The sequence below is a fragment of the Monopterus albus genome, unplaced genomic scaffold (assembly GCF_001952655.1).
Source record: "Monopterus albus unplaced genomic scaffold, M_albus_1.0 scaffold63.1, whole genome shotgun sequence".
NCBI lineage: Eukaryota > Metazoa > Chordata > Actinopteri > Synbranchiformes > Synbranchidae > Monopterus > Monopterus albus.
This window is the reverse complement of record NW_018127943.1, coordinates 1,496,195-1,505,463: the sequence shown is the minus strand read 5'-3', so window position 1 is coordinate 1,505,463 and position 9,269 is coordinate 1,496,195. Positions and strand designations below refer to the sequence as shown.

The 9,269-nt window shown below is 41.2% G+C and overlaps 1 protein-coding gene across 1 annotated transcript in view; it reads right to left on the bottom strand.

Annotated features, from left to right (window-relative positions):
• ryr3 (ryanodine receptor 3) overlaps positions 1 to 9,269 on the bottom strand; it is a 92,231-nt gene that overhangs the window by 13,162 nt on the left and 69,800 nt on the right. The window contains 18 exon segments of the mRNA XM_020603886.1: positions 1 to 57; positions 594 to 693; positions 784 to 840; positions 926 to 977; positions 1,153 to 1,265; positions 2,302 to 2,398; positions 3,960 to 4,072; positions 4,693 to 4,827; positions 4,932 to 4,991; positions 5,325 to 5,492; positions 5,817 to 5,909; positions 6,010 to 6,097; positions 6,925 to 7,070; positions 7,377 to 7,471; positions 8,167 to 8,365; positions 8,927 to 9,045; positions 9,208 to 9,266; positions 9,268 to 9,269. The exon segment at positions 9,268 to 9,269 is cut by the window's right edge and continues 67 nt beyond it. Of these exon segments, the coding sequence (XP_020459542.1) occupies positions 1 to 57; positions 594 to 693; positions 784 to 840; positions 926 to 977; positions 1,153 to 1,265; positions 2,302 to 2,398; positions 3,960 to 4,072; positions 4,693 to 4,827; positions 4,932 to 4,991; positions 5,325 to 5,492; positions 5,817 to 5,909; positions 6,010 to 6,097; positions 6,925 to 7,070; positions 7,377 to 7,471; positions 8,167 to 8,365; positions 8,927 to 9,045; positions 9,208 to 9,266; positions 9,268 to 9,269 (1,753 nt within the window).

Below are 9,269 nucleotides of genomic sequence, written 5' to 3'. Positions count from 1 at the left end.
CATTGAGGATGGAGATTCCCAGTTTGAGTGTGCAGGTCACCATGGGGCCCAGATGACCTGTGGGCAGATGGAGAATGTAAGATAAGGAGTAAAATGAAAATGATGAACTAGCTATAAAGGAAAAATCCCTGAAGGTGCCGAGAGTTTCTGCAAAAATAAAATGCATGTAGCGACAGTGCTTATCAGAAACATGTCTGATAAGTGCAGTAATTTCTTCAGGACTGAATGTTTGTTTTGAAAAGCTCTTAAACGCACATTATTTAGGGGCTGTTGCAGTTTAAGGTGGGGTGATCCAACATGCAACACCAAGAAAATCTGATACATTTAGGCCATTAAAACAATCAAAAATAAAAAGTGAAAAATGAACTGTTGTATGTAGCTGAGAACAGAGATCAGATACAGGTCATGACTATTTAATAAAAGGACAGACTTAAAGTGTTTGTTAAAGCTCAGGAAAGTTACAGGATCAGTTCTTTGTTCAGCTCAGTGCCGAGCAGTGCACTCACTAGGTCCCTGTTCACTGCGACAAAACTGCTTTGGATAAGAGTGTAAATTATAGTTGACTGGGGCAGACACAATGAGATCAATATTACCTTTACTGGCACTGATCATCTGTAGCACCATCTCTGCAGCCCCACGGGCATGCAGCCTTGCCTGCTGATACAAGATCTTCTGCTTTTCCATCTCCTTTTCCTGAAACACAAACACAAGCACACAGCAAAAAGGTTATTTTTAACAGTGACAACCACTGCTTCCAATGCCTATTCATGGGAACTAGAGTACCTCAAATGTCTTTTCCTTCCCTTCCTCCTCCTCTTCCTCCTCGTCCTCTGCACAGCTCTGAGAACACAAAGGTCAGAGTTGTGTTTTAGCTCAAATGTTTTACCAGTATTATATAAATAAACAGACATATAAAGTCCATTACCTTTGCCATCATGTCTGCATATGCAATATACAAAGGATCTTCTTCTAAGTAACTGAAAAGAAGTAAAGACAAATTACATTGCATGGCTTTGGATGGATGAATGTAGGACATTACAGTAAAAGTTTTTACTTTAAAGAGCCAATAACATTAAAATAAATCACAACAATAGTATTGGTATTCTTAACTTTATCTGTAATCACTCCTGTTCAGCGAGTTAACTCTCTCACCTTCTCTCTGTCAGGGCGTTGTGGCTGAAGTGGAGGATGAGCTGGTGGAGCGGGTCGGGCTGGATCTCGGCCACCTGTTCTTCCTCCTCCTCAACAATCTTTATGGGGGTTTTCTGCAGCAGTCCACGGGTGTGAACAATCAGCAAGTCCTCTAATCTCCTTACTATTCATCCCACCACAGTTTCAATTCATCAGCATTTTCCTCATCTTCTCAAACTCACTGACACTTGTGCCCATTCACACTTAGGTCAAAAAAACTAAAACGAGTCATCAATATTCAACCAGCACTAGCATGCGGATGAATTTCTGTCATGTCCCGGTGATCCATGGAGAGGTCAGGACAAGGAAGTTGAGGGTGGATGATGAACAGTGTTGGAACCAGTTATCAAATACATGCATGTTAGAGCAAAGAGATGCAAGCAGTGAGCCATTTGGTGATATGACTGAACATAGAGAATGACCTTGATAGTAAGGGAGCCTGAAAATAGGGACCATCACAAAACTCCAAGTATCTAAGTTAATCTGACAGATCTGTAGAATAAAACTGACAATAATCTTCCCCACAAGAACACTAAATGTGATAACTGAGCTGCTGTATATAATGCTGTACTCTGATCTCATTCAGTAGCATAGGTTTTTTTGGCTTGATGAATTTGCTGCATATCTGCATATAAAGGTCTAATATGAAATGTGACAACCCAAGCATGCCACTGGCATCACGGCCACAGGACGCACTGTAATGTAACCTTCACACTCACACTACAGACTTCCAGAGTACAGCAAAACGACAACTGATGGGCTGGATCCAGACCTGACAGCCAAACAGCTAGTGACAGTCTCCTAGTGAAATGCCCTCCTTACCACTGCTGTCAGAAAGACACAGCCTGCTTTTCTAGAGCTGTGAGCGCCGGAGCTGTCCCTGTGTCTCCTGAGTTGGTCATGCAGCCTCTGACCCCTGATGGATCTGTGTCTGAAGGGTTTTGCACACCTAGAGTGGAGGCCCCTGGGTGCTTTGGGCGAGGTCCACACCCAGGCTCGCTCCCAGGGCTCGATGGGCACGGAGCTAAAGAAGCATTCAGCAGACAGGACTGGCAGAGGGGTGCCAACACAGGGCACGTGGGGCGAGGGCAAGCTGAGCCTAGTACTTACTGCCAGATCCTGAACTAGCTTCTCCTCAAAGGAGTACTCCTCTGCCTCTATCCATAGTCTCTGATAGGCCGGGATGAAGATGTTGATAGCACGATGCCTGGGGAGGGGGAAGGTGAGGAAAGGTGGGGAGGAATGGAAAGGATCGGGGAGGGAGGTACAGTGGCATTAGGGTGGGTTCTGGTGAGTTTTTGGAGGAGACAGGAAAGAGAGATGTAGGGGGAGGAAAGGGTTACAGGAAGTGGATTTTAGGCAGGGTAGTGATTGGTCAATGTGGGATCCACTGGCTCTTCTGACTGGTCATGTTTGGTTTCCAAAATAACTGCAGTTACTCCCTTCAGGTTGTAAAATGTATTAGAGGAGCATGCACAGTTTAGGGGGGATATGCAGTTTTCCAACATATCAGTGGATCTGCAGTTATTAGAGTTACATATTTATACGAGTTTTGTAAAACCAGACAGCAACCTAATAAAATCAAGATTGTATTTAAATGGATTTCTTTCTTCTTCTTTCCCTTCTTCACTCATTCCCTCAGTGTCCACCTGAAATAAAACAAAAGCCTGCAGCTCATTCTAGCTGACCAATCAGAATCAACAGTGCAGAAACAACTTGTTGCTAGGCAGAGATCGGTGCACGGCCCAGTAGATGGAGGGGAGGGGGGTTGAACAGATGAAGTATTTGCTCCGTAGTTTCACTTTACCGTCAGCAGGGAGAACAGGCGGTCAAAGCTGGAGGCATTGAACGCCCTTTCCAGCCAAACCTCCCGATAGCCATTCAGGAAGTAATTAATATTTTTGTATCTGAGGGAGGATGAGGTAGTGTTATGCAAGAAAACAACACAGAGGAGAAAATGTCATTAGGGAGGTGATGAGAGGTGTAAACGAACACACAATCAAGAGAGAAAAAAAACACACCACAACCGCGTGACTTGGTGACTGCTTGTTACGTACAATTTGACTGAGTTGAACAATGTCACGATACCAGTATCGGGTCCAACATCACCCTCTAGTACTCGTACAAGTTGTCCGATACTATGCACTAATACCACTTCGTGGCAACATTATGTTAACCTCACACTGGCTGAACAGGATGTTAGTTGGAGGAGAGGATATTTCAGTAGTTTGAAGATAAGTGACGATAACAGGAAGTTAACTGCGAGCTCTGATTCTCTGCTCTGTGCGTCTGAGGCTTGACATATTAAATAATTTCGTCCTAAAAGAAGGCTGCACTCCTACAGAGGTTAAAAACCTCTGTACAACAGTGTGTTGTGTAGTAGGCCACAGAAACAGTCAGTTACACGTTATATCTGATTGAAGTTTATTATCACAGAAAGTTTTAAGGTACTCTGCACAGCCTCCTCATATTTATTTTATTTAATCACAATCAAAGTAAATCTCATCAATATGAAAACTGATGTGAAAGTCACTGTACTTTAATGGTAATTGTAATTTTTATAATAGAAACACTGCATTGTTATTAAGTACGTATCGGTACTCGGTATCAGCAAGTACTCAGATGTAAGTACTCAGACTCGGTCTGTAAAACGTGGTATCATGCATTCTAATTAACTGGGTTGTTTAAATATTTCATGACAACGCTTAATTAGTGACAGTGTACATCAAATCTAGGAATGTGACAGGTGTAAAAAAAAAAAAACTCACCTGGGTAAATTGTAAAGTGGAATCATGCGGAAACAAGCCACCACAGCACGCTTACGCTGTTTGGACAGCAGCTTCTGCCATGCACACTTCTTATTCCTCAGAGGCTGCTCCACCTGATGGACATGTAAATAACGACAGCGAAATATAAAGTTACAAACTCTAGTGAAATTACACTGAACAGACTCTGTGCAGCACTTCATCTATGCAACACCCTCTAGACTGTGACCATCCACAAAGGATCATCCTGGTATCCTGTTAAAGGTCTGGGTGCTGCAACTAACCTTTATTTTTATTGATTAATCTTTTTAATCTTCTTGATTCTGATCTGAAACAAATAGTCTGCTAGTTGCTTGGTATTATCAACAATTTTGAATGATTTAAGCAATACTATCAAAACTTCTCTAGCTTCAGCTTCTCAAAGTATTTCCTGGTTTTCTAAATCTTCAGTGTAACTTCTGTCTTTAGGTTTTAGACTGATTGGTAGGTGAGACATCTTATAGACCAAAAAGAGATTAATTTGCAATAAAAATAAACCTTAGCTGCAGCCTTTATTTATAAAGTGTCACCACTGCAACTGCCAACTGTTCAATGCAACTTCTAGTCCAAAATCCCAAAATATTACATTTACAATGATGCAAAAAAAGCAGGAATTAATAATCATTTGCCAATTTAAAAACTAAAAAAGCCTTAACTGAATGGTTGCTAAATAATTATAATAATTCAATTTTTTAACCTGCTCCAGGTGAAAGACTGCAGCAGAGATGCTCTGCACTCGGTTCACTGTGTGCTCTGGGTTGGCTCGTTCCTCGCCCTTTACCACCACGTCCTTGTACAAGTTCAGCTGCCACTGGACCGCCGGGTCATCAGACTAAACATAGCAAAGCAATAAATAAACTGCAAACCAGTAAACATGTATTATTACTTTTACTCCTCATGCTGTTGGAATTATAACTATACAGATCATCATAATACCTTCTCCTGGAGATGGAGATTCTGACGCAGGTGCTCCTTCACCTCATCGTCTGTGTCTTTCTGTGAAGGGTAATTGTATTTATAACATACAAAAATTGCAATGCTGTGGTAAATCACTACTGCTGTACTTCGACGTGAGTTTCTGTTGTGTTTTAGTTAGCCAATCTACCACCACTTCTACCTGTGAGTCAGCACTGATGGATAAAAACACAGTTTAACACCGTTTAATATCTAGTACTAATGAAAATGCATGGCATGTCGATATGGTGCGTTAACTGTGGCCCAGAGCAGAGTGAAAAGCAGTGAATGCTCATGCTATCAAGGTAAATAAGAGTCTTCTTTCCGTGAGTGTCCATGTCCTGATCATCCCCCATATGTGACAGGTCAGCTCACCAGACTGTAGCGCGTCTTGGCCAGAGAGATCAGCTCCTGGTCTCCTGGGGTGCACATGTTGAGGCCAATGGGCAGCATCTTCTTCAGGGCAGCGACAATCAAAGAGGTGTGGATGGAGTAGTACTCGCCCCGACGGCGTTTGTGTTTCCTCTCCTGGTCCCCACCTGACTACAGAAACACAAAACAAATGTTTATTCTGCTGCATTATCACTGTTGTTTAGAGAGTGGAAAACCAGTATCCAGTGAAAATGTTCAACCAAACTGACACTTAAAAAAAAAAATTTCAGATGTGACCTTTATTGGTGCTCAATATATACTGTACACACACAGCATCGGGACACTGTATGCGAGATTGATTAAAAATAATTAACAGTGCCAGTGTAAATTAGGAAATGTATGGTTTTCATCTTTTCATTGGATTTAATGTCAACAAAAACATTTAAACACAATTTTGTATTGATCCATATCAATGTATTAGCCCTTAATCTGTACCTTGGACATTTTCGTCTTGCCTTCACCAGTTAAGAAGCCCAAATTGTTGATCTCATTCTGAACCACAAAGTTTTGCTCCTCACGCTTAAAGTTCTGCATTCATATAAAAAGAGAGGTTATTCATGATGTACCAGTAACAACCTATCAAATACTGTTTTGTCAAATTAATATTGGATTAAATGGTGAAACTTACATGCGACTTGCACCAGAGGATAAAGATGTCAGCCACCATCCTGAAGAGCTCAGTGGAGTCTGCGTTAGGCTCCTTCAGCCATCTAGATCTGGAACGGACAATAACACAAACCAGGGACAGCTGAGTTACAATATATCATGTTACATCTGTGCAGGATAGGACAATGACAAGAACAACAAAAGCTGTTTATTAAATGAAAAGATACACTTCAGAAATCAAGAGAACAAACCATTCTCAGAGATTCACCCACCATATGAAAGTACACACACATTAACACCAGCCTACATCTGTTTTATACACAAATACCCTAAAATATTAAGGGAAAATTAAAAAACAGGAAGAAAAAAAAAAGAACAAAAAAAATCATCCTTAAATAGAAACTAATAAATCCAAATCTGGAACCAAGTTGGCAATTTTGTACTTCCAGTTCCCTCACCCTGGTTAGACACCTGATATAAGGTCTGTGGTTAAGACAAGGCCAATACATTTTCATATTTTGTTCTATGACAGAAAAATACCAGTTAGTAAATACCCCACTCATGATTTTTTATGCTTCTACATGTCTTAAGAAAAATGGTTGCCAATAATCAGCTAAATGAGACTACAGACGCTGTCTGGGATTTTACACCTCATTGCACCAAGCACAGACTCATCCACTTACCTTTCCAGTCTTATGTTTAAACCAGTTTACCTACACACTACTCCAACTGATGCAGCCATGATCACTAGCTAGATCAGGTCACGCTAAGAGGAAAGGATTTCCTAGAAGAGGTAAATGCGCTAAACCAAATTACAAGCTGGGAGCGCATTGGCTTTTTGTCAAGAAAAGCAGGGTGATGCTAACATCCATGTTGACCCATAAAAATACATCATCCCTTCGGCACTCTATTCTAGATAAGTGGGTATGCATTATACCTGTTGTTGTCCACATAACGGATGAGCATTGGGTAGAAAGCATAGAGATCCCTGCAGAGCACAGCAAATTCATCCAGAATGAGGAGCTCGGCCTCCTGGTTGTCACCTTTACTGTCAGCCTTCAGCAGCTCCTCTTCAGCTACGACCTATGTTGGCGGCACATCGACAACTTATCTTTGGCTTTCAAATCATTAGATTAAATGTCCACACATCCTCATGGTGGTAATCCCATCTCTGTGTCCTCTCTCACTAAGTGACAGAGGTTTGTTTTACTCTCAGTGGGTGACGTCTATGAATATAATGTTCTCAGACTAGCTCTGACAACTGTATATGTAAAGATACACAGTAGCCCATGACAGCCACCAAAACAAGTCTTTTAACTACAGGTGTCACTGTGCAGTGCATACAATGTGCTGCTGTTGTGCTGTGTACTATATAATTCAGGCTCTCACCTTCACAGTCTTCTTCTTCAGTTTATCTAGTGTGGGCAAGAAGTGGGTTCGCAGCAGATCTCCTCCAGCTTTGCAGATGATTGGCTGAGAGTATACTGGAGACAGGAAATGGAAAACATATTCTGAACCGAGAGACTGGTGCTTTCAATAATAAACCAGGTGTCTGGAAGGATTTGAACACAGGCACCAAGGTTACCGTGTGTCCCTGAAGATTAGTGGCTTTGGTGTCAACTGTCACGTTACATTCTGCACTTTTGGAGGACAGCGATGTTGGTTTTTACACCCATCTCTCAAAATACATTAGTACATTACAGGAACTAAAAAAATAGTTAAAAGTAGGACAAAGTATATTTTTCCCCTTTTCTAATTGTTTACAACTGTGTTTGAAGTACAATACACAAATGCAGTTGTAAAAAGTGAGAACATGCCTCAGGCTACGTCCCCACAGCAGGCAATTATGCAATCTGGCCTTTCCTGAACTCCAACTGAGGAATGTGCACTGAAAATGCAAATATTCTACAAAATGTACATTCCATTGTGTTGGTATTAGGTTTATAAAGGGGTTCCTCCATTTAAAATAACTTTTCAAAGTTTTTACTATCATGCTGGAGTGTTTCCTTTAAGTTGACTCATTTCTTTGACCATGTTTTTCCAAAAGAAATATAGAAAAAAAGACAATCGCCACCCAATGCGAATTACATATACTGTTTATTCCTGTGAAGCAATCAACTTGTAATATTATGGTATGTTTTGACATCCCCCAACAGCACATTACAGTCACTTCCAGTACCTGCAATCCTCTTCATCCAGGGTGCGTCATCAATGCCAAGGTTGTTGTTGAGGATCTTGAGAATGTTGCCCAGGACGATGCCAAGGTGTTCAGAGGTCACCATGGTACAGCACTGAGCCCCTGGAGGGGAGTTCTCCGGACCTTTCTCCCACCAGTAGGATAGATAGTTACACAGCATGGGAAGGATAACCTCAATGACCTGCAGGATACAAACTGAAGGTGAAATGTCTGGATAACTAAAGGTATGATGAAAGAAGAGGCAAACACAGCCAGATCATTGTGTTATATCTGGGACCAAAAGTTCTACATGACATTATAAGTCCAAAAATATAGGCCATGGATCCCAGTAATGATTAAAGCTATGTACACACAATTGTACAACACTGATAAGGTAATAAAGTCTCACACTCAGCTGTTGTTCAGCGTTTTACAGTTATTTTTCACTTAAACAATAAGAGGGAGTCTGGGGGCAAAAATCCACTTTCTAACTCTAAAGTACATGTACAATGATTGTTTTGTATTCTGATGCATTCAAAATGTACATGCACATAATTACAAACAAATTAGCCTTTAATTAAAAGGGTACTCTGGTGATTAATTATTGCACTTGCATTAAGTTGAGCAACTCCCAAGAGACACTTAAAAAGGCAAGGCTGTGAATTTCTGACTTTTAGTCCCCCACTGGGTCAAAGCCCTAAAACAGTGGATACTACACTTCCTACTTTATGACTCAATAGCATATACAGCAGTCCCTTCAGACCTGGGGCATGTCACTGTAGCGAGCGCCAGACTCTGAGACATCATTGACATCTTTCAGCAGTCTGTCAAGATGAGGTATCTCTGAACACATCTCCTCCACTGTGTCAGGCATACTGAGGACTAGGAAAAAAAAAAAAAGATTACGGATAGACAGACAATTTAAAAAAAGGATTTTGAAAATGAGGGAGGAAATGACATGTATACGCAGGCATATCAGAAAATGGGAGAAATGAATGGGATAATGAAAATGACAATGAAAAGGAGTATCAGGTGGAGACTCACTGGCTCTCTCTCGCGGGTTCTTGGTGTTGAAGACAGAGCGTGGGTTGTGGGCATTTAGGTGG